The 24,858-nt window shown below is 49.8% G+C and overlaps 1 protein-coding gene across 2 annotated transcripts; it reads right to left on the reverse strand.

Moving 5' to 3' along the window:
• Positions 1-1,667: 1,667 nt before the first annotated feature.
• On the reverse strand, positions 1,668-18,982 carry MFNG (MFNG O-fucosylpeptide 3-beta-N-acetylglucosaminyltransferase). 2 transcript variants are annotated; one of them, XR_002102889.1, is made up of 9 exons: positions 17,997-18,982; positions 11,050-11,098; positions 9,998-10,100; positions 9,543-9,696; positions 9,313-9,398; positions 8,541-8,706; positions 7,876-7,961; positions 6,872-6,999; positions 1,668-4,279 (listed from the first exon to the last, which is right to left on the reverse strand). XR_002102889.1 is itself a non-coding variant. In XM_019544884.1 (8 exons), exons 1-8 carry the CDS (start codon positions 18,333-18,335, stop codon positions 6,933-6,935), a joined length of 1,050 nt encoding a protein of 349 aa, XP_019400429.1. In that variant the 5' UTR covers positions 18,336-18,982; the 3' UTR covers positions 6,712-6,932. The 2 variants fall into 2 exon arrangements, 1 of the variants encoding a protein (XP_019400429.1); XM_019544884.1 differs by lacking the exon at positions 1,668-4,279 and having other exon boundaries at positions 6,712-6,999.
• Between the last annotated feature and the right edge of the window lie 5,876 nt (positions 18,983-24,858).

Genomic DNA, 24,858 nt, shown 5'->3' on the forward strand with positions numbered 1-24,858 from the left:
CAGCACTTCCCAGTTTCCTTGGTCTTGCTTTCACTCTCAGACCACTTGCTGTGCAGATACCACAGCCCCTGATGCAGGTCAGTTCTGTTTCACTATTTCCTCATGCTCCTCTGTCTCTCTGCATGCACCTATTGTCTCTTGGCTCCAATTATCACCCCTTTGGTGCAGACCCCATATTTTGTCCCGTGTTTGTACAACACCTAGTACACTGGGGTCTTGGTCCAGGTTTTGTGGTCCTAAGCACTATGACATGAAACCATATGTGCACAAAAACCACAGTGCCCCACACACTTCAGATACCAGCTCCTCTTCATTTCCACCCCAGCATATTTGTGATTATACTAGGGAAATGGCCTCACAGCATTGGTGTCTCCATCCCACAGGCTTCTGATCCACCTCACTAGTATTCCTCATGCTGCTCTCGGATGTTCTCTTCTTCCAGGAACAGATTAGAAGAATTCACGTACAAAACATTCCACTTCATTTGTTCTCAAAGTTCATTAATAGCAAGCTGTAGTTTCACCAACCAAAAATGATGTGTGCTCCACTGAGGTGCAATCAGCCAAAATGTTTGAATAACTGAGTTGGGCTTGTGAAATCCTGGAAGGCAATTTAAACATCAGCAGTAGACAAACGGCCCTATCTTGAGGCCCATAATTAATAACACAAATTTCAAACAGTGGAAGAAATTAGTTTCTAGCTTTCCTAGAATTCCAGCTCAAGCTAATTGCACTACGCAAAACATTGAAGTTATCAAGGAACAGCCTTAAAGGGGCGATAGCAGCCTAGACAGCAGCACAGTCTCAGCAGTTTCTTTAATTTATGGTTGTAATAAGATGTCTCAAGTTCTTTCTCTTTGTTTCCCTGTGCATTTGATGGAGTTCTATGTATAGTCTGTCTCAAATGTTTCTCCTCTGTGAATGAAAACCTGGAATCAACAGCAAAACTGTCAATGTCACTAGAGCTCAGATTTCACCTTTTGTGAGCTGGCAGTTGAGTTTTGATCAGGCAAGTGCTGCCACACAGGGCTCCACTAACATCAAGGGCATAAGTCAAGCAAAATCTGTTCATGCAGTTGCAGGTTAGGGGACTGCTGTGCAGAGCCCTGTACTCTGAGTTGGCCAAGAGAACAAAGGTCCAAATCAGCTGTTGCATAAAACTTCCTATGAAAGTCAGCAGATGATAGACAAGGAGACTGGGTTAGGCCAAACAGCAAAGTCCACATAGGGCACAGGTACACATGCAATTAAATTCCAGAGGGTAGAGGGAGTTGTCCTGGCTCAGTGGACAGTTCCTCCCAGCTGTGGGGAAATTGGGCTGGCCCCAAGCCCCAGTGGGGCAGAGGGACCTGTCCCAGCTGGGTGGGCAGCTCCCTCCCAGCCGTGGGGAGACTAGGATCCATGCAGCTGCGAGGGTGCTGCCCACCCAGCTGAGACAGCTCCCCCTGTCCCATTCCATCCCTTCTCCCCCAGGACCAGCTTGATCTTTGCAAGGTTGAGAGGGACCCACTCTCAGAGCTAGGACAGCTCTCCCCTGCCCTGCAGAGACTGGGGCTTAGCCAGGCAGCAGTTTTGACACTCTGCTGCCTGGGCAGACTGGGAGCAATTTGTTCCCAGTCAGAGTCTACACATGCAGTAGCACCATTTTTCTAGTACCTGTCTGTATTGTCATTAGCAAATGGCACACTAGACTAAACTAATGTGAAGTAATTGCCCTACACATGCAGACAGTGATGCTTTACTGTGCATTAGCTTAGTCTAATACACAGTAAAGCGTCTTGTGTAGATGTACTCATAAAGTCCAAAGAACAGGTGAGTTCAACAGGAAAATGGAACTAGAAACTGAAGGGCCAAAATTGGGATGTTCAAAATGAGGTCTAATTAATGAACATAATAATGAAGGGAGGACCTATTCCCCCTACCACCCACCTGAGGTGATTAACTAAAGGACAGAGAAGGATCAATTGGGTTGGGATGCAACTGGATTGAAGGGAATGAGCTTAGTCATTATGGCCAGTGACCCCTCTAGTTCCTGAGAGCCCAGATTCAACCGTGATGTCATGGGGACTTCATTTCCTGACCTGAAAGGCATCCAGGTTGGAGAGAGGGGACCAGCAGACAGCACCATGTCTATGGCTTTGACTGAATCCTGACCATCACCTGGACAGCGAGATTGTGTTCCTCCTGTTATCCCCACTTTGGTGCTCTTTTCCTTCCCCACCTCCTACTTCTCTTTCCTCTCTCTCCTTTTGGCTTCTACTTAACAAGCCTCTGTCTGAGCAACCAGGGATGGCATCTTTTGCAACATTGCTAGAAGCCGTGCACCAGTGAGGGACCTAAAAGCAATGCCTTAAACAGTCTGGTAGAAGTTTGCCAGCACTTTGAGTGGCTGATAACTTTAAGACTGCATGCTACCTCTGTTTCTCCAGCAGCGAGACTACAAGGAACAGTCACCACCAGAGCCACAAGCATTTGCTCTCTGCTATTCCTGTCTCCCCTTTTGTGCACTTGTCTTCAAGGAAGCAGATCAGCAGCAAGTTTAGATTATTTCAACTAACTGCTCTTTTTCCCTTTCCCCAAAAAGGACACCTACTATCAATTTTTATACCATCTGAAAGATGCTCAAATGGAGTTTTTCCTTACAAGAACTCTTTGTGGCTAAGACATTGAGTAAGGGATATTGTCCCAGTGAAAGCCTTGCTGAATACATTCCAGATGCTTTCACTGGGTTTTTCCTTCTTTCTCTGTATCTTTAATACCAGGTTTAAAAGATTTTAATGATGCTTGTTGCCATGGTAATAAGCAGGCCACCGTCTCTGCACTCGAAACACTGAACCATGGTTAACTGTTTAATGTTGTACAGTGATAGGGTCACATTAACACCTTTGACTCAGGGCCCATTTATTGCATCAAAATAAGCACATGAACCCTCCAGTGTTTCATTTCTGTGACAGGGGCTGTTCTCACAATACCAGGAAGGGGAAAAAACATTTTAACGGAGCTTGTTGAACCATTTCACAGTGTGAACTGTTTCAATAGAGAGCAGTGAGGAAAAATTCCCCTTGTAAACTTTCATGTTGGCTGTTTTCTCCCTGCCAGTTTTCCCCAAGCAGCTCTCCATTTTAATAAAATAAGATTGCAAAGCCACCACATCTGACAAGTGGCCTGAAGGGCAGACACAGCTCCTGAAACTAATTTTACCTCATGTTTTTAACACTGATCAGATTTCAAGTTGAGAATGGCCCCTTAAGCTGTCTTTCTGTTCTTACAGGAGTACTCCCAGATCCTTTGGTCTGCTTTTGAGAAGATCCTTCCTTTCTACTACTGTAGTGTAGCAGTTGCAACAGGCTCTTCTCTAATTTTAATGCAACCCCAGTTTCTCAACCCCACATCCCCTCTTTTAATCAGTTCATAGGCTTTTTCACAAGAGCAAGCACTCTCCACAGTAGCAGCACTTGCAGGTACAGCTAGGAAACATTCCACCAGTTTGAAAAGGTTGAGGCTGGATTCACAGTTGGTATAAACAGAACGATACCACTTTACCCATGGATCTGACCCTACACCAGCCTCCATTTTTTGCACTTTGTCTGCCCAAGAAACGAAGTATTGTGCTGCTTCCCCCCTCCCCCTCACTCTATGATATGTTTTGATTGAAAAAGGGATGGCAGGAGCAAAGACAAATAGGATTACCCTTTTTAATCCGATTACTCAATACACAAGAAAAGCAAGATCTTGAATGGTTAATAAAAAAGAATTGTAAACACCTCTCTTCTCTCAGAAGACACTGTACTGGGGTTATTTGACCCCAGCAGTCTTTCCTGCCCAGAGCAGGGGGGCTGGACCTGATGATCTCACAAGGTCCCTTCTGACCCTAAACTTCTGGGAATCTGTGACACTTCCGGTCAGAATCTCTTTCACGTCCTGGTTATCTGGAACACCAAATCATTTCAATTGCATTGACTGGAGACTTCAATCTTCTTCTTAACCTCACACACACTTATTCCAGAAGTGTGGGTTGCTTCACTTTCAAGTGTTCTGAATCCTACGGTTACTAGGCTCATGTAGCTGTGCAAGATAACAATTGCCTCTCTCTCAATGAGCACATAATGTTTATCAGCAAGTCCTTGTTCCTGGCCAGAGAGGAGTTTCCAGAGCAAAGAATGTGTTGTATGTAACAGACAGCAGGGCTTGAGAGCTCTCCGCTTCTTCAGAAGGTGGATAATGGCTGGAAGAATCAGCTCAGTTGGAAAAGTGACACAACAGGCCACTGTATTCTTGCTCTACAAAAATCAAAGTGCTCTGTCAGTTCTTGAACCCTCTTTACCAAGGTGGAAAGCTCCTTTGAAAGGTGGGATTTTTTAACCGTTGAGCAGCCTGCCCAAGAGCAATTTACAGGTGTGCAGCATCCTCCAAGAGAACAGGACCTTGTTTGCATGGCAATGAGCGGCCCAGTTTTCAAAACCACAAAGAGGTGGCAGTGCCTTCCATGCCGTCAGCAGCAGGCACAGCTGTGTGCTCTAGTTTTAAAGATTCCTCTGCCAATTTGGAGGTCTCTGGAGGAATTGCATTTGCTTTTTCACATGCAATCCTCACAAATCTCTCTTGTGCCCCTCTGACTTCTGAAAAGCACATTCCCACTGAAAGTGGCTTTGCCCTCAAGTTATTTACCAGGTACAAGGACAAAATATAACTGCTCCTCATTTCCCGTCAACCAGTGACATTTTGGGCATCCTGGACAAAGAGCTAGGAAACATTTTGGTCAGTCAGTGCCCTCATGTGTCTAGTCCTTTTTAGACTAATGACATCCCACAGAAAAAATACCAGCTCTTAGTTTCTGCTCTTTTTTTTTGGTTACAGAAAAATAATAGATCAAATCTTCTGTGGCAAGGAACTTGGAAAGACCACAATGGGTCACAGTGTTTTTAAAACTATGAATTCCTATTTGAAATCTTCAGCTGCCTATAGATGTGCTCATTCCTATTCTAATTAGAACATGAATCAGCAGACTTGATTAATCGAGTCTACCTGATTAATGTGATTACTTGATTAATTCTTCCCTTCTTCTTCCTCTGTTCTCCCCTCCCACTCAGTGCTGTAGGGAGGAGAGAGAAGGACTAGACCAGCGATTCTCAACCAGTGCATTGAGAATTCTCTCAATTAAAACTCAATTGTCTTGTGCATCATGTTTACAAACCTAATGGTGCTAACATTACATGGCTCCCTACAGCACCCTTAAGAGGATCTCAAGGCACCCCAGGGTGCTGCAACATGTTGATTGAGAATCACTGGTATAGTCCTTCTCTCTCTTCCCTGAAGCACTGATTAATCACATCTGCTCCACGTTCTAATTAGGATGCTCTAGCATTGCCTCAGCATTACATGCATTAAGCCCCTCCATGTTTCAAACTGGCCATGCAGCGCTTTAACTAAAGCTTGTCCAATAAGCTTTGGTTAAAGAATCCCATGGCCATTTTGAAACATGGAGGGGCTTAATACATGTGATGGTGAGCCACTTTAATTAGAGTGACTCTCCATAAACTGCTGTAATTAAAAAAGTGTCATCCCCCCCACCTCCAAACATGTGTATAGGTAGCCTTTGGGCTCATCATGTTTGCATACCTAAGCATGCTAACATTACATGGCTCCCTGCAGCACCCTTAAGAGGACCTCAAGGCACCCTAGGGTGCTGCAACACACTGATTGAGAATCACTGGTCTGGTCCTTCTCTCTCCTCCCTACAGCATTGAGTAGGAGGGAAGAACAGAGGAAGAAGAATGGAAAAAGTACAAAGGCAAAAATTTAGTTGCCTTACTCTTTTCACTCCATAGCAAATCAATGGGCTCTGGGGTGGAAGTCGAGAAGATGGTAAAGCCACAACCCAAGTGCTCCTTCTCTGCCTCCTGCTCCCCACCCCTTCATTCCACTCCAGATCCTTCTTTATGTCTCTTCTCTCATACCCTCCCCCAGGTTGAGGTTGGAGTTTAATCTGAAAGGACAGATAATTAAAGGAAAGGATTATCATGACCTCAGATTAAGAAGAGAAGAGGGAGAGGAATAACTCCAGGAGAGAGAGCTCCTTAGAGCAATGCAGGCACTGCACCCTCCGCCCCACCTCCCCCCCACCAAAGACAATGTCACTCCCCCTCTCCGTCAAGCTCCTGAGAGGATGCGTTGCGCCTGCCTTTCCCTCTGCCCCAGTCACAGAGCAGATTCTGGGGCAGACCCTAAGCTTCTCTGGGGATGATTGAATACAAAGACTTGACCACAAGCTCATTTTATTTCAGGCTTGAGAGTTAGCCAGACTATCTAAGCACAGGCTCAGCAAGGGAGGCTGGGCCATAGGAATCCTGACCAGCAGGCTCAGTAGAGAGATAGGAAAGCTGCTTTCTCGGTTTGTCACAAAAAGAAGATCTGGTGCTGTACATGGAGGGAATCTACACAGTAAGGGCTGGAGGTGGGGCAAGTTATGCTCCGTTAGCACACCAACTCTGGCATCACAGGATCTTTGCTTCAAGAGGATGGATACACACATATATGCTCCATCCAGGCAGCAGGGGGCACCCAGTCCCCACCTATGCATGCCCAGCAGCTGGGGCCAGAACCCTGCTGTGGTCCCCACCTTCCCCCAGCTCCCATCCCTCAGCCTTCACAATTTACCTGGAGACCAGGGAAAATTGGGATGCAGCCGAGTATCACATGCATGCCATCCTTCTTTGCATATGAGAGCCTTCATGTGGGCTCCCCTCTCTTGCTCTGTCCCACAGTTATGAAGCAGACTCCCACAAGGTTATGGCTGGCTGCAGCATGTGGTCTCAGGGCAGGCACTGAAGAGGGGGAGAGGGGAAAGCCAGGGTTCACCAATAGCCCCCTACCACACAGAGCAAACGGAGGGTCGCCGGCCTCATCTTGACTCTGAGTCCAGGAGGTCGGCCATCACCGGAAAATAGGCTGCGGGCACCAAGAAGTGTCAGGGTAGAGAAGGCAGTGAAGAGATCGGAACCTGCAGGAGACACAGGAGGAATGTAAAGAGATGGCTCTCGCTGCAGAATAAAGCAGGGCTGCGTGGGAGGAGCACATCTCCCCAGTGCCCCATCCCACACCAGATGCTCTCACTGCACTGCAGTTAGTGGGCAAGGCATCCGTCTCCAACTTCCCAAACAGTGCAGAAGGGTGTAAAGATGATCAGAGATAAGTCTCACCCAAAACTCCTTGGTCTACACCCAAAAAATGCAGCATCAGCCCAGCTCCAGCCAGCATTTATGCTAAACCCATAAGCAACACAGGGGGTACTACTTTACCTCCACCTCCTCATTCCTGCCCCGTCCCATCCCCTGCTCTCCAAGCTATGATCTCCCTACCAGAGCAGCACAAACACCTGTGGGTTGTTTCATTTCATTAAGTGAAAGGGCTGGGGGGGAGGGGAAGACAGCAAATGTTTGTTTCGGATCAACCCAAAATGAACATTTTTCAGTTTTCTCAGTGAAACAGAGAATAAAAGGAGATAGAGGCTCACTCTGGGTGGAATAAAATGCTTCTGCTTTTTGGATGGGGGTGGAGGAAGGCTAAACTGAGGTCAGTGTGGTCTCAAAGCATCATTTTGAAATGGGAAATGGAAAGGTTTCTGTTCTGAAAACATCCACACAAAACATTGGGACTTTTAACCACCTTTTCCCAGCCAAAAAGATTTGCAAATTTGTGCAGAGTTCAGCAAATGCTTTCAGGCAACCCCAAACTACGTTTTGGAAGCAAACAAACTATTCACGCCCAAAATATTGCTTGGCTCTGCTGATGCCTCTCGATCCTGCCCTGCACTTCTCCTGACCAGTTTTCACAGAGGTGGGAATGTGCACAGAGAAGCAAACACACAGGAACGCACCTGGAGGGGTCCTCCTCCTGGGAGAAGGGGCCACTCAGCTCAATAACATTGAGCTTGCTCTCAAAGACACCATAGCTGAGGGTGACCTGCAGAGACAGAGCAGAGGAAAGGGAAGGGTTAGGGAGCAAGTAGGCAGCACTGGTGACACAGCTTTCAGTGGGCAGCAGACACTCCCATCAGTTCTGGCCCATTCCCCCCACCCCCGCCACATCCTTCCCATATTCCTTCCATATTTAATAACCAAGGCAGCCTGCTGGTTCTGGGCTGCTCCTACCCTCTATTTCCTCCCCTGCCTTCCCTATCCTGCCTTACCATCCCTCCCCCCAGACAGAGCTGTGACACGGGCATAGCCCCACTAGTGGACAAGAGGCCTTTCCTTTGGCTGTGCTGCTGCTTGAACAGAGAACCACCACCATGAGCTTTGACTGGCAGCAGTTTTATTGGCTAGTTAATTGCCTTTTCATCCTCCACCCATTACAGCAGGGAGGCATCTGGGGAAGAATTTGTCAGAAAAGCCTCATCGAAATAATGTGCAATTGATTCAATCAATGTCACAGTTACCACCAGGGTGATGCGAATCAAAAACAGCTGGCTTCCCTTCCCTCAACCCCCTGCTCGCCTCCTCCACTTCACCACATCTCACACCCCCCTGGGTGCCCATTCACCTGCTCCTGGAGCTGGGGCCTGGAGATCAGTTGCAGGTTCTCCAGGTGGGAGTGGAAGAGTGCATTGGGGAGCAGATGCCCACCCAACTTGCACTCCACAATGTAGCCCACAGTGCAGTCATCAGGCAGGCGGATGAGCTCTGAGGTGCTCACAAAGTTATGCCCACTGAAAGGGAACAAGCTGCAGAGATCAGTGAGACATCCAAGGGGGACCCCCACCATGGAGCTGGGCACGGGGGCAGGACATCCCCAGCTACAATCCCCAGTGGAGTAACTCAGGGAGTCAGTCAGCCTTGGCTGCAAGAAGGTAGGCAACTGCCCAACTCCGCATGTGCACAGTACTGAGTACAACAGGGCCCAGGGACCCACCTGGGGCTTCTAAGTACCAATACAATACACAGCAGTAAGTGCACTTATGTGCCCACCCCTGTCCCTTGTAATGGGGTAGGCACACCTGTACTGTGTCATCTCTCATGTGTACACATCACCACATGTACACTTAGGGTATGTCTACATTGCAGCAGCACAACCCAGCCTCACCACTGAGGAATTAAGCTCTGGCAACCAGCCCCCACCCCACCCAGACATCCCTGGAAGCTCCTGCCCATCAAAAAAAACAGCTCCTGAGCATAGTGATGGGGTCACTTCCAGGACTGACATGCAGGGAGTGGCTAGGCCTCAGCTGCAAAACTGAGCTCCCTGCCCTCAGATAAGTCATATCCATGCCCATGTTCCACCCGGGAACTCACATGGACACAGCTCCACCACTCACCTGGCCCAAGGTGCCATCTTGGTTGCCAGCTTGCGGCTGATGCAGAATCCAGCCCCTCCCGTAGCAAACCAGAAACATACAGATTTCTGCAGAGAAAGGCAAACAAGGTTTCAAATGGGAGCACCACTACGCTACCCGTGGGTCTCTGTATCAAAACACTGGCCATTAAATACAGACTCAGGCTACAGCCCGCTTCCTCCTGAGCCACAAGGCTGCAGCATGGGATTTACCGTCTGGTTGTTGGGTAGCGTTTCAGAAGCCTGGATGGGCCGGTTCAGGCTGGGCTTCCCAATGTAAACATCCCATGCTGGAGAGTAAGAGGATAGGAGCTTCAACAGGGCATGTGGGTTGAGGTAATTATCATCATCCAGGTGGCAAAACCAGCTGAACATGGAAAGGAAGGGAGACAAGAGGTTAAGTCAGGATGATGCTGCAGTCTGAATCTCAAGGGCCTTCTACACAGAGGTGGGGAGCTCCTGCACACTGATCAACTTCAGTAGGGGCTGTGGCTACTCAACTCTTCCATGAATTAGCCCCTATTTCATCCTTTTCCAAAGAACCCCCCACAGAGCCTCCCACTCTGAGCACTCGACAAGCAACAATGATCCCAGTCACTACCATCACGAGGTGGAAGGGCCTTTCCCCTGCCCCACAATGCAGGCATAAAAACAACTCCTGAACTCACCTCAGGCCACTGGCCAAGAATGCATCAAACTCAGCAGCCATCTTGCAGGATAGCGCTGGGTGGCTATGCTCTGCAGAGCAGTTGGTGAATACTGCGTGGTCACCTGGGGAGGGGAAGGGAGACAAAGCTTGAGATAATGCATGTCTGTCCCACCCAGATCACCCCCTGCCTGGGCCCTTCTGTAAAAGAAACCCCTCAGAGGAGCCAGCACAGAAACTGGCCTCTGAATTAATTCAGTGCTGCCCTTCTCACATTTATACACTGCTCCTCCTGGTAAGGACAGCAACCCTGCTCCCACCCACTTGTGCACTCTCAGTCTCTGGGGCTCTGTGCTCTGCCTTCCTATTAATTCAGTTCTTTGCTTCATGACCCACAAGCCGCTTGCCAAACAGGACACCCACCCACTCCCCTGATGTCCTGAGGATCTGGAAAGGGAAACTATTTGCCATGTTTTTTTTTCCTTTGAGTCTAGGATTTCTTCTCATAAGCAGATCACCGGGAGGAAGGGGACATTGATGGTGACTATTCATTTGCTTGGCAGCAACAGTCTACCTAGGCCTGGGCTTATCACCATCAGTGTAAGACCTTGTCCCTCACAAATACTAATGACTTTAGCTCAATGTCCCTGTAGTACAAGGAAATGCTATCCCCTCCCCACAGGGAGCTGAGGCATAGAACAGTTAAGTAACTCGCCAAAGGTCATACTGGATGTCTGTGGCAGAACCTGGAATTGAACCCAGTTTTCTGAATGTCCATCCAGTGCTTTAGCCAAGCTTTCCACCACTGGCAAGGATGGAAGAAATAGGGACCCAGCTCCTCTGTCACTATATGACTGTTCCTTAAGAACCTGGACCCTCAGATTCTCCTTGCAGGTGTTTAGGGCAGATGCTCTCCCTCCTTTCAAATGGGAAACCCCATTCCCACTTTCCCCACCCCGAGATCCAGAGAAGTGCCCTGTCATATAGAGCGGGAGGTGAAGAGCCCCCAGCTCAGAGCCTGATCCAGAGCCAGTCAGCAGTAGCGGGTACCATGATGTGGGAAAGGCTAGTTACCCATTCTCTTCTGCAGTGCTTCATCCTCTTCATCAGTAAAGACATATGTCTGAGGAAATAAGACAGAGTGGAAGAGAGTTTACTCCAAGGCCTGGAAAACACACACACACGGTAGAAGGGGAGCCAAGCGTTTGTTAATGAGACTCGCTTGTGCTTTAACATGCTGCTGCTTCCTCCTCCTGGGCTCTGTGAAGCAGCTGGGACCCCCTGCATGGAGCGGGAAGCTGTTGCCCTGCATTGATCAGCCCTTCTCTCCCTTGCGCTCCCAACTCTTGCTTCTCTTTCAGAGCTCATTTGCAGATAAGTAATCCTCTCTCTGAGCCTAGTGCTCTGCTCATTACAAGCCCACAGCTCACTCCTCCTCCATGTCCCTGAGAGGGTGCCCACTCCATCCACCCTTTTGAATGCCCAGTCTGGGCAGAGAGGGTGACCAGCCTCAGTCAGGAGAGCAGTCTCCTTTCTGTCAGGGGACTGAGGGAAGACTGTTCCCCTCTACACTCCTCTGCCAGCTAGCTCACCCCACAGCCAGCTCTGCATTCAGCCAAGGGAGACTCCCAGATCAATGGGGGACTCTGGAGTCCTAGGCTCAGACTCTCAGGTGGTGCAAGTCTGTACAAGTGCTCTTAAGTGAGGCAACCTCCGGGAGCCTCTTCTCCTTCTGGGAGTTACCGAACATTTGCCCACTGCAGCCAAGGGCCTCGCTCGTGCCTCTATACCTCAGAAACATGCAGTTTTATCTGAGCTTCCCCACACCCCCACCCCAGTCCCACCACCTGGTGAAAGGAGAACTTGCACAGCTCCAGAGTCCCCAGCCAGCTTAGCTTCGGTGTTTGTAGCAGAAAACAGAAGCTTTGTGGTCAAAGGAAACTTGGTTAAGGGAGGAACATCTGTTTGTGTGTTAAGCTTCTATAGACCCCTGCTGCCTCCCAGCCCCTTCCTCCGCCATGGCCCCCACCTAACTCCCTGTGCTGCCATTGTGTGACATCTCCCCCCGGCCCACAAGCAGAGCAGGGATTGCGGCCAGCTGAGAAAAACTTCCCTCAAGCAGAAAATACGCTTTCAGGGAATCAAAGGGGCTGAAAAAGAGAGACACAAGCCTTAAACAATCTCTCCACCAGCTGCCCACAGGCTGGTTAAACACAGCACCCGGTTAAATCTTAGTGGAAGGAGAAAGGACAGACCCCAGCACATCCCGTGCTCCATTTAGAAAGCTATCAAGGCCCTCCCCACACCCACCTCATCCCCCTCAGGGAAGAAAAGGTAAATGAAAGAGCCATATTCACCAACAGGAAAAACCAGGATTACAGTCATTAGCAAGGGCAGCCCTGGGGTAAGGGGTTTCTATAGACCACCTGATTCTGATGGGTTCTGTGAAGGGCAGGTAGCAAGGAGCAGCTTGAGCAGACCTGCTCTGGAGGTTTCAGCTGAACCTTTTCTTCACTAAAAAAACTCCCCCCCCCCCACACCCCTTGTCAAAACCAACTCCTCCCAGGGGCAGGACTGCAACTTGCAAGCATTTTGTGAAAAACTAAATTTCTGCATGTTTCAAAGCTAAAAGGCTTCAGTTTGTCAGCATGAAACAACTCCTTAGTTAGACATTTGAGCTAACAATAGGAAAAAAATTGCTTTTAACAGTTCTGACAGAAACACCATATTTTTACTGACCCAAACCATTTTTTGTCTTGCAGATTTTCATTTTTGTGAAATCTAAGATTCCAGCTTCTCAAATGTTGAGAGGGAGAAAAGCTGAGATAGTTGGCAAGTTTAAGCAGCACAGGAAACATTTCTCACCCAAGCCTGTACCCAAGAGAGCACTGGGCTCTGAAACAAGAAGACGTGATCAGAAGTGAAGAGAGAAAGCAGGGGACTGGGAACACTGGAGGAGTGAAGACATGCCAGGACAGGAAAGGGGGATCCTTTCCCCAAAAGAGGCCATGAGAAAAACAGCCCTGAGACGCATATTCAACACTGGCCAGGATGCATTTTTGCTAGGGTAGTAGTAGATGGTCCACACATCCATCTCCCTCCCAACTCTTAAACTCTCTGCACAAAAATGTCCCATTCTGCACACCCTTGTAGAAACGCATTATGCCCCCCTCCTATTCATACAAGCCCCTAATCAGCAAGAAAACTTATATGCTCTCCCCTAACTTTCCTTTCCACTTCTGTGCTGAAGATGGCTGCTCAGCACAGCCAGCTTGCCAGCTGACAGTTCCTTTTCTTCTCTGTCCCCAACACTTGGGAGCATGGAGCCACTGGAGTAAAAGCTATCCTCTTCATCTCAGCAACTTCCCTCTGTCCCCACCCCGAGCCCAGGCAGGAGGAAGAGGGAAAGGACCCTGCTAGAAATCTGCGTGAGTCACCGGCTGCAGCATGGAGGTTCCTCTCTCAATGAGACAGCTTCTTTCACCCATACGAATGATGCCTAGATCTGCTGGGTGGCAATGGTGCCCTGTATAAACAGGGCCTCAAACTGCAGCATCTCCCATGGCCACTGTCCCTGCAGAGAACAACACAGAACATTTCACCTGAGACACACCTGGTATCCCAACTACCAGCTGAAGCAGAGGGGTGGACAGGAGTAGTCCCCTCCGCTCCTTTGATTCCTTAGCCTACTAGGTTCTTCCCTATGCCCACTGCTGCACCATCCCAACACCTATTGACTTCTCAAGGATTTTAGGGCCCATTTCGGCAGGCCACAAGTGCAGAAGTAGTGGAGCTGTAATTCAGCCATTACTCCCCCTTCCCCTCCTGCAACAGGCAGTTACTGGCTCTGGGGGGAGGATTTGTCATCAAGTCTTGTTCTCACATCCACTGTCCAATACCTGGAGCTTGTAGAAATTGTTTTATTACTTCAGTTAATGTGATGTCAGGTCAGGGGCATGGATGATGGGGTCTGAAGCGTGTCCTTAGGCTCTGAAAAGGAAATGGTAGGGTGTGTAGGAAGAGAGACTTCTCTTGGGGCACAGATACTAAGGAAACTCTAGAGCCCTCTTTATTTCCAAGAACAGCCTTGTATGACCAGCCAGCTACCACTGGAGTATATATGCTACAGTAATGCATCAGAGCAACAGCTTGTGGCCTGCACAGCTCCTGTTAGAGGAATGTCCTGACAGGCACCACTGAAGGAACAGGGCATAAGCTGAAAAGATCAGGACCAAACTTAGCTTCCATCTCTAAAGGATTACATTTCACCCTTGTTTACAGACTAAGAGAAACACCACCCTGAAAATGCAAATCCATTGCAGGGGCTGAAAGCAAACCTGGAGAAGGAAACCGTTCCTCTGACCTGTGAAGAAGACAGCTGAGATTTTGGACCTCACATATTTTCACAAGCTGAAAGCCTGGGAAAAATAATGTTCGTTTTGGTCAACTGAAATGTTTCGATCCAATCATTTTTCTTTTTCACTACAATTCACTGAGATTTCTCAATTCAATCTTACTTCAAACCAGACAGTTTTGCTTTGAAAATGTTGCAGAAAGCAGCCTGACACTTTCAGAAAAAAATGTCCAAGATACTTTCAAGTCAAAACATTCAACCAAACCGACCTTCTCATGAGAAAAGTTCCAGTTTCAGCAAATCAGCATTTTCTAAAGAAAAGACTTTTTTTTGCCCAAAAGTTCCCAGCCAGCTGTAGCTGAAAGTTTGTTGCAGGTAATTCCCCGAGAGAGGCAGCATGATCCTAGAGAGAACTAGAACGTAGGAGCACTGGGCTCTGCCACTGACCCAGTAAGTCACCTTGGTCAAGTCACTTCAACCTCTCCTGTGCTTCCATTTCCCTTCCCACCTTTTTTCTGTTCTGTCTATTTAGGCAGGAAGCTCTTTATGATAATCTCTCATGATGTGTCTGCACCAAGCCCATGACAGTGTCCAGACCTCAGCTGGGGTCTCTAAGCAGTACTGGATTACAAAAACTAATCACAAAGATCACAGATTACCAGGCCTCCCCCTACTGTGATGCAGGGTTGGCCCCTGGGGGTCCATGAAACCAGGTGTGAGACTACCAGACTTCTAGTTGAAGGCACTGCCACCTAAGTTGGCCTTGGCAACACAGACAACTCCCTCCTAGCCTGCTGCCTGCCTAGGAGAAGGCTCTGCTGTACATAACCTCGTGTGACAAGCTGGGGTATCTCAGTTTGCATAAGAAGCAGCTTGGTTCAGTGAACTGAGCTCCAAACAAAGTGCACATGATCCCTGCAAGTCAGCCCTGGTGCCACTGCTTATTTCCTCTATGCCATTAGCTGTGCCATTTAACTTTCTGCCATTATTTCCCCCTGAGGCTAATGGTACTTACCTACTACACTAGGATGGGTGCAGTGGGGATTAACTATTGAATGTTGCAGAGTGCTATAGACAGGCTAAAATTCTCCACAGTCACATAAACCACTGTACAACAGGGCCTATGTCTCTCAACGGGACAATTACCTGTCCTTTACAATCATATTTACATGTTGAAAATTTTCTCTTCTTAGCAAAAAAAAATTCTTCTTGATAGAAAAATAACTTCCATCTCCCTCCCCCCACAAAAAAAGAATCAACCCAAAATATTGGGAGGGGGTCTCAAAAGTTTTCAGTTTACGTCAATAAAAATTGGGGGAAAAAATTTCAATTTTCTTTTCTCAACCCATCTTCCTGGCAAAACAGAGAAAGAGAAAAAGGCAATAACAAGGGGCAAAAAACTTGAAGGTTTTCAACCATTTAAAAACAAATAGATTCATGGATGTTAGGGGTTGGAAGGGACCTCATGAGATCATCAGGTCTCTTTTTACAATTTTTTGAAAACGCCCTCCCATTTTTCCAGCCAGCTTGATTTGAGAGTCAACAACTAGGCACAGATCTCAGTACAAACAGCAGAGGTTCAACTTTTATAGCACAACTAATGGGTCTGGACAAACAGTTCCTGTATTTTTTTTAATTAAATTTGTATTTGAGAACAAATTAGCCAAAGCTACATCCATATCCAAGAGTCCAGAACCATAAGTGGCCCTACTACTGGCAAACATCCTCCCCCAACACCTGGGGCTTCAGATGTTTCCAAAACCTTTGGCAGGCATCCTACTCGCAGGTCCAAGCCCAGAGGCTAGGAGTTCAAATGCCCCTGAGTTTTGCTTGCCTTTAGCCATAAGGCCCTCGGAGCAAGCAAGGGAGGAGACTCCCATTTCCATAAACTGGGCTTTAAGCCGCTGCACCTTGGTGGGTACCGAACCATGCCATGAGAGCAGTTCTCCTGCATTGCGGTTCCTGTATATATACACCGAGGATAGGATACATTTGAGGAGGTTCAAGCAACCATCTTATGGCTCCACTTCCTAACCCTGAGTGTGATCAAGGTGTTAGTTATGTGTGGGTGGCTTTGCAAGCCCGCTCCAGTAGTCTAAAGCTAGCGATAACAATGGTAACCTCACACCAGAGCACAACCCCCTTCCCAGTACACATATGCAGGGACTTATGGTATGCCCAAAGGAGCATTAAAAAGTAGGAACCAGAGAGCTCAGGCCTTGGAGAAGTGCATTGAGAAGGGGAAATGTGGTATTTTAAACACCAACAGAGACAGAGGAAGCATGTTCAAAATAGGACAGGTTTCCTCTAGCGACCGCAACGGACTAGGCAGCGGAAAGCACCAGACAGTAACAGCTCAGCTTGAGGAAGGGAAAAACCGCCTTTACCCAGAATGCCATACTCTGTCTCTATTACTCACCCCCCTCCAATCTCCCCCACCATCTTCCTCACTTAGGGTCATTGCTGCATTTGGCCAAGTATGTAGGCAGACCCCTATACCAAGACCCACTCTTTTCTACTAAGACCGAGGCCTTAGGTTGCAACTACATTTGCAGCTTGATAGGGAAAATAGGTAACCAAGAGGTGGGATGGGAGCAGCACCTCCACCATGACCATGAGATTGGCAATGGGGTAGGCTCATTTAGGAGTCAAACTGCCACCACAGCATCTACACACTACCCAGTTTGCCAAAGTGCGCTCCAGTGCCCAGTCTACAACCAGCCCCATGGGGACTTTTCCGTGTCCAGAGGGGGATCCCTGCCCTGCCCTGGATCACTGATGAGCAACAGGTCACCTGTGACCAAGCTGGCTCATCCAAGAGGAAGCAAAGACTCTCAGGGTAGGGCAAGTCAATACTCAAAGCCCAAGACACAGCAGCAGCCGTGCATCAAGAAAGCAAACCACAAACTGACTGGTGGGAGGATTGTCAGAGTGCATGTGAGTAAATTTAGTGCTCAAGAAACTGAGGGGGGAAACTGCACTAAGACAAGCATGGGGTAGGCAGGCAGTGGGCCAACACCCTGCACCCTCTTCAGACACTGCCAGCCCTCAGACGCTGCCAGGACTGCCTTACACACACCCCATATGTAACACCACACCGCAAACCCTGTCTAACTCAAGTGTGGTTTTTATTATGTGCACAAATGTCACAGGGCTGGAGGGAGCTGCGAGTCTGAAACCCAAAACACTCGCTTCACACGTGAGATGGGGGAGTCATCTGAAGACAAAAAACTCCCCCAGCCAATTCACCATTTTGTTTTGCAACACATGTCTTCTTTGATCCTGGCTATGAAAGGGAGGCTAGGTGTCCACTAGGATGCTGCATGGCATTCCTGAGAAAAAAAGGATTTAAATGGGGTAAAACCCCTGAGAAAAGTCATGTCTAGGTAAGGAAGAGCTGCTCTATGTCAAATGCCACCCCTCTGTCCAAACAAACCTCTCAGGCCCCCCTTAACTTGGGTTCACACCCAGAGTCACTGAAGCCCTCTGCCCAGCCTGGGTGTCCTTACTTCTATACACAATGGTGAAGGCAATGTGCTGAAGAAGTGCTCAGCTCACTGGTCCCTTATTCCTCCCTTCCGACACTAGATCCACCCTCCTTGCTGTCCCCAAAGAGGCCTGTTGCTGCAATGAGCCTGCCAGTCCACCCTTCTGCCCACACACTCACCTGCTCTCTTGCCCGGGATATCCAAGTGTCCAGGAGCAGCTCCATCCTGCTCTGGTGGAACTTCTTGGTTGTCTTCACAGCAATGAAAACCTCTTCAAGACCTCTCAAGGCACCAGAGCTCCCATTCAAAGGGGTCTGTGACTCTTTCTGCCCCTGCCTGCTGCTGCTGGCTTCTCTTCTATGCTCTGGGGATGCTTTAGCTGGGCTCACTGATGCCCTCTCGCTGAGCCCTTCGTACTGGGCTGTGTCCCGAACACCATGATGCCTCACAGACAGGAGGACCAGGCTGATGAGGAGAAGAGCAACGCCTGAGAGGCTACGGATGAGATGGCACCGCATGGCTCCCAGCTTCGCGCACCACTGCCAGTAGTCCAGCTGCCAACTTCTCCCTCCAGTCCACAGTCCCACTCTGTGCCCGTCCCTCTCCGAGGGGGGAGGCGAGAGGAGGGTGAGGCCCAGCTATGATATGGCCCTGGAATGCGATGGGAGGGGATCAGAAAGCGACAGCGAGATTCTTAGAGAGCCAGACACCTCATCTGAGGAAGACAATCGCCTCTGGGGACGGGGAAGCCTGAGGAAGGAGGCAGGGACCAGGGACACTTGCTTTTCCAGATAGCAGAGGACAAGCGGCAAGCTGACACACCAAAGCCCCGGGTAAGCAGCCCAAACTGAATGAACCCAGACCCACGGCTGAGACACCGAGAGCCTGCGTGGGACCCAGGTTCAGAGGTCAGGGGCTCAGGCTGAGCGTCCATCCCGGCTGGAGGCAGTGTGCGCCAGGTCTCCAGAAGGTGTGATGGAGAACATCCAACTCCGAGGTCCAGGCTGGAAACAAAGCATCTAACCCAGCATCAAGGACTGCATGGGGACACGTCCCGGGTTGGAGGCTGTTGCAGGCAATGGGCTGGGGATAGCAAGGCCAGCTGAGCAGGCTGCCTTCCACCTGCTCTGTCTGCTCAGATCACACTTATTCCCCTCCAGAGACTGGCCCTGGGCTCCGCCTATCCCTTTATATGGGCACAGGCAGGCGGGGCCCTACAGCCTGGGGGAAGGCTTGCTGTCTGCTCTGTTGCAGCTCCCAGCTGCTGCCTGCTCAGAGACTCGTGCCAAGCCAGAGATCTGTGAGGCTAAGCTGTGAGCCAAGCCATCTCCAGAGGTGCCAGGCCACCCTGAAATCTGCCAGAGGGCAGCATGCTTCTGCATCCCCCTGATCCTCAGAGAGTTTCCCTGAAATGGTGCAGGGCTGCAGGGAGCAATTCAGTGGGAGAGGGAGGGGCATCTTATCTTGCAAACTAGCTCCAAAGTGACTGTAAAGAAGTTAGGGGGGATTTCCCTCCCAAGCAAGAATGAGCAAATATCCCTTCCAGATTGCCTCTCCCAGAAGGCAGTGTTGGGGAGAGCTCAGATGGGAAGGGGTACGGCTGAGAGCATCTGTATCCTGGGCGTCCCTGGCTCTTAGATTGGCGCTTGAGACAGCCCCAGGGCCTAACCCAGCTCCTAGCCACTGAAGAATTGGGCAGGGGGCAAGCCACAGTGCCTCCCCTCCTGGTGCCCATGCCAGGCTCAGCATCCCTGCAGGGATAATGCCCTACAAAGGACCATCAACTCCATTCAAAGGGTCTTGCCTACTCCATGCTTAAGCAGGTCCAGTCTCTGTACAGGGCAAGCCTCATCCAGGTCTCTCCTCACCTATGGTTCCCCCTTCCTCCTGCAGCTACCTGTGCTCATGTCACCCCTCAGCACAGACCAGGTAGCAGAGCCCAAATAGTTTTCCAAGAAGGGTGATGAATTTGTGGATTTGGCCTGCCTGTACCAAGCCTCAGCTAGGACAGGGACAGGGCAGGGAGTTCTGAGGGGAGGCACAGGGAAGGGGGGTGCTAGGGACTAGCTTGGACTGTGCAGGCTTGAGGCCACCTCTGTGCATTTTCCAGGTGGGGGAGTGGGAGGGAATGCAGCTTCCCACTTCTCCTTAAAGACAGGATGAGCATTGCCTCTTCTCACTGGCTTGGGGAAAGCCTGCTCCTTGGTTAGTGAGAGCTCCACCTTCCTATCTTGGCCGGCTTTAACCACTGGCCAGGTGCAAGGAGATCTCCAGGGAGCTCCCCAGCTCACTTTCTGAGGGCTGTCTGAGGCAAGAAGCCAGGACTAGCCTTAGAATTTGGGACAAGCTAGGGAAAGACTTTTCTGTACCCTCTCATGCAGCACAATGATCTCTCACATGTGCCCTCATGGGTACACGAGCCTGAACACACCAAGGAGGCTAAGCGAGAGAATGCACTGTGACACTGCAAACTTCACTCACCTGTTCTACACAGCAAGCGTGGGGGCGACAGGGTTGTCTTCCCTGCAGCGAAGGCCTTGCCCCTCTGAACCCTGGTGTCCAGTCACGAGGGCCTGTGGCTGTTTTGTGCCCCCCCCCCTTCACCCCAAGTCCAGTCACTAGGAATATTTTCATTTGATGCTCCAGGTTCTCTGACATCCTATCTGCTGCGGATGACCCCAGTCCTTGTTCCTTTCAGGCCTTGCAGTCAGTTTGTGTTTCTAAAGGGATCCTTGCAAATAAAACAACTAGACACATTGCATTGCTTTACATTTCCCCAGCCCTACATTGCAAATCACAAGCATCAACTCCTGTCCAAGGGCCCCTTAAATGTTAGAGAGTCTCCCTAAAGTAAAGGTGTGCAAGAACCATGGGCTGAAATACCATGGCCTGGACTACGATGGAAGTCAGACCACAAGATCAAAACAGACCCTTCTAGCTTGGAAATATATAGTCAAGCATCCCCCAGGAGAACTGTTCCAGCAGAATCCCCCAGTGACTGTTCCAGCAGCACATAGGAATAATGAAGGGCCTGGGAAGATTTCCCCCCAGCCAGAAACTGCTGAGGGCTGATACAAGCAGCAATGTGCTGCTTCTCCTCAAAGCCCCCCTGCTGTAGGGGAGGAAGGAGGGAGTGCTGGAGACAGCAGGGGAGCTTCCCACAGTGCTCAGCTGCAGGCAGCTATAAATTAGAGCAGATCCCAAGGGCTGCTCTAACTTACACCGGGGGTTGCAAGCAACTCCAGAGCAACCCCCTTCTCTGTGCTCCCCCCAGAACTCCCTCCTCAGTCCCTCTCCTGTCTGAGGCTTGGTGCAGGTAGGCCAAATACATGGACTGATTGATTGTCCTGCTTGGAAACTATTTGGGTCCTGCTTCCTGGCCTGTGCTGAGGTGAGATATCATGATTACCAAGGGTGAGGCCTGTCTCTTTTATTCTGGGGGTACAAGAGACCCCTGCAAGTTTCCCCAAATGCAAGAAACTTGACTGCACAATTTTGTGGCAATGGGGGACTGTATTTATGTTTCCCCCATGGCTTGCTCTTCAGCCTTTTGGCTAGGAGCTAGCAAGACTAGGGGGCACCCAAACTCCAAGGCTCCCAGGCTTAGGGCTTGCATGTAGGATGCCATGGATTTGGGGAATATCCAAAGCCCCAGACTGATGGGTTTGGGACAGAGGATACTTGCCTGTTGGTAGAGCCACACAGACTTGAACGATTGAGCTCTGCTCAGTGGAAATTTGGAACATGACTATTGGGCTTTGCCCAACAGAATTCAGACATGATTTGGCCCTTGGGGAAAAAAAGTATATATATAGTCCACAAACTGGGAACTAAAAAAGGTGGCACAAAACCACATTTGCCCCACTACCGGATCACACGTGCTATTCTGTGACCCACAGGAGATGCAACTCACATAATCTGCCCCTTAAAATCAGGACTTCTGGTCTCTTCAGCTCCTCCTGAAGCAAGATCATCTCCTGTGTGCCTGGAGTCTCTCCAGCTCCCTTTGGAGGGTCCCTGACTCTTGTATTTTTAGATCCCTTTGAACAGCGGCACATTCTTACTGAATCATGGGGAACATTCGCCCTTAGGCTCTCCTGTTACTAAGGCAATTGGAGCTCCAGAACAACCCGAAACTGATAAACACTAGGGAAATTCTGCAGAAACTCCCACTGTTACTCACACCTACTTAGCAATCTTGAGAGCTTTGTATCCCTTTTGGCAGCACAAAGAGCCTGGAGAACCAGTTTAACCCTTAGTATAGTGCTCTACACCTCCACTCTGCCTTGGCATGATGGGGGCCATTTTGGAGAATAAAGTTGCACTAGGAAAAGCATCTGTACACTCCAGCAATCCCCAGCTGGCAAAACAGCCCCTTGGGGCCAACAGAGAGCTGAACATAACTTCAGAGTCTTTTGAAGGCTTGGAGCCATCTTTTCCCTTGCCTTGCTTCATAGCTTCCAGCTGCACCTTGCTTAGAGGCAGATTAATCACCCTGTCCTCCAGCCCTGCTTAGAGCAAGTCTAATTAACACAGGGGACAGTGGGCCATGCACACTCCAGCTAACTGCTGGAGCCGAACCAGGGTGAGCAATGGTAGGGACAGTTGGAACCCGTCACTAGGTAAAGTTGTTGTGTAACCTTATGGAAATCCACCCCCAGCTTGGCACACCCAAGCCATCATTACATGGGGTCACTCTCTCTCTCTCACATACACACATACTTGCACACACACGCACTCCCACCCACCCACCCAGATCCCCTCTCCTGGAGTCAGGTAAATCATTTTCCCTAAATGACTCTTTACATGGGTTCATACAAGGCTGTTATGGCTGGTAATCAGTGCCCGCATCTGCTAATTGCATTCTGCCTGCTACCCAACGCGTGTGACTCATTTCTCCGCAGCAGGCAGCCACCCTGGGGCGCAGGGATATCATGCACTCTGAGTGCCCTAGCAACACTGGGACTGGTGCCAGCGGTCACACGGCAGGGAACGTTCTGCAGTTAATGTTTACTTAAGATCCTTCTCTTTCCTGCCATGCACATCTGGAACCAGCTAAAGCTGGGCTTGAAGAGCTGTGAAATGGATGAGGGTAGGCCTCTGAAACAAACCAGGAGTGACAGGAACAAGGATGGGAATGAGCACCCAGTGGATAGAACAGGGATAGAGCACCCAGTGGATACAGCAGGGTGGGGAGATAAAGTGTGGTTCCTAACTGTGTTCCTAACCCCATGGAAATAACCACTTCACTCTTCTTTGCCTTGTCCCTACCTTGAAAATAGGGATATGCCTATGGGGTCCTCTGAAATCCACATTTCCTCCTGGATATTCAGGAAGCAGCAGATGCCAGGGAAAATTTTTATGTTCTTTATCTGACAAAGAGGGCAGGTCCAGCTCAGTCCTGGAACACAGGAAGCTGGGTCCACAGGCAACCCCCTAAGAGATGGTTGCCCAAAAGGGTCCAAAAAAATATCCACTCCAGCCCCCTAATCACCACAGCTGCCAAACATCCCCTAATCCACTTCAGGCCTTTGGTGCTGAGGACAAGCAATTACAGAAAGCCCCAGAAAGAGAGCAGGAGGGACAAGGGTACCAACACAGCTTCAGGCCCCAGAAATAGCAGGGAATTTGTGAAGTACAACTACACTCACATGATTCTAGAAAGAGGATTGTGTCCCCTGCTACCAAGAAAGGCAAAAAGAAATGGCAGTGGCCCCTGCTAATCTGACATGGGAGAAGTTCCTTCTTTGCCCAAATTCTGGCAAGAAGTTTAAGACTGAGCCACCTGCCTGACATCCTACCACTGGAATAAGCCCTACCTGGATTATGACCGATGTCTGGCACAATGGCATTAATACCTTCCACGCTACTAAAATTGCCCTGCCATGGGGTTAGAGTATGATATATTTTATGTGGGGTCATACCTTGAAACTACTCAGAAGCTGCAGCTGAGGCAGAAGACAGCTACCTGGTCCCAAATCCACATTGCACAGGGAGCACTCAACACTGGCACTCCCGGAGCTGTGCTGACTGCCTGTTTGCTCCTGTTCAGCCTGGCTCACACAACACTGCCTCAGTAGCATCCGATAGAGGCAACTAAGCCAGGCTCTTCTTTGTTTCAGTGAAGAAGGGGCTAGTACCAGGACCTTCCCCAGAAAAGGTTTCACCTGGGTCTTGTGTCCCTGCCACTAGCAGAGCCCAGTTTGAGAGAGGCCTCATTGTGTGCTGGCTGCACTGGGTGGAGCAGTGTCAGAGCCTGAAGGGGGCGGCGGGGGCAGTGCTGGTTGTGATTCTCCATCCGTATTGGCACTGTGGCCGCTTCCCATTCGTGGACAATCTGTATTGCTGCAGGGCAGCTCCAGGAGGTTGCTCTACATTTTAGTGGCTGTAGGTTTAAATTTTTGTGAAGACACAGGCACTCCTTTAGAAACCCAAAGACCGGAAAAACACCTCACAGGGGAGCTGTGAAGATCGACAAATTAATCTTTGCCCAGAGCTCTGAAACTGTGAAGCACCAGCTGAGCACTGTGAAGAGATGCAGTGCACCTCACCCTCTGGGACTGCCCAACCCATCTTCACACTGCACCCAAGCACTCTCTCTGCATCCTCCGTATGCCATGGGGCTGGGCAGACAGTTCGCTCAGTGCTGTCACTTTTCCTCAGCCCTGGACCAGTTTGTGCCATTCCCAGTGCTGCCCCCCTGGCATCCCCACTGCTGTGTGAAACACAGCTTAGCTCCTCCTCACCACTAGCGATGCATAGGGGGTGCACACGGGTGCACATGCACCCCCTGTGAAAAGGCGCCGCCGACACTCCTGACAGCATCTGTGGGCAGTGGCCGCTCGCCACCCACCCCCTCACCACCGACACCACCGGCAACGTCTGCGGGGGGTCTGCAATCACTGCTGGCTGCCACCAACACTGCTGGTGGTGTCTCCAGGTGGTCACCAACCGCCAGTCAGTGCTCAGCAGCCGCACCCCACTAGCCCCACCACTGACAGTGCCATGGCCACTTGCAGGAGCTCCCCACTTGCCACTGCC

Source organism: Crocodylus porosus, unplaced genomic scaffold (genome assembly GCF_001723895.1).
Source record: "Crocodylus porosus isolate Cpor-Errol unplaced genomic scaffold, CroPor_comp1, whole genome shotgun sequence".
In the NCBI taxonomy this organism is placed as follows: Eukaryota; Metazoa; Chordata; order Crocodylia; family Crocodylidae; genus Crocodylus; species Crocodylus porosus.

Excerpts from the sequence above, each read along its gene's own strand:
- MFNG (XM_019544884.1), bottom strand. The coding sequence starts at position 18,335 with ATGCGGTGCCATCTCATCCGTAGCCTCTCAGGCGTTGCTCTTCTCCTC. Across the intron at positions 9,399-9,542 it reads CGCTACCCAACAACCAGACG|AAATCTGTATGTTTCTGGTT; the intron begins GTAAATCCCATG and ends CTTTCTCTGCAG. Across the intron at positions 7,000-7,875 it reads CAGGAGGAGGACCCCTCCAG|GTTCCGATCTCTTCACTGCC; the intron begins GTGCGTTCCTGT and ends TGTCTCCTGCAG.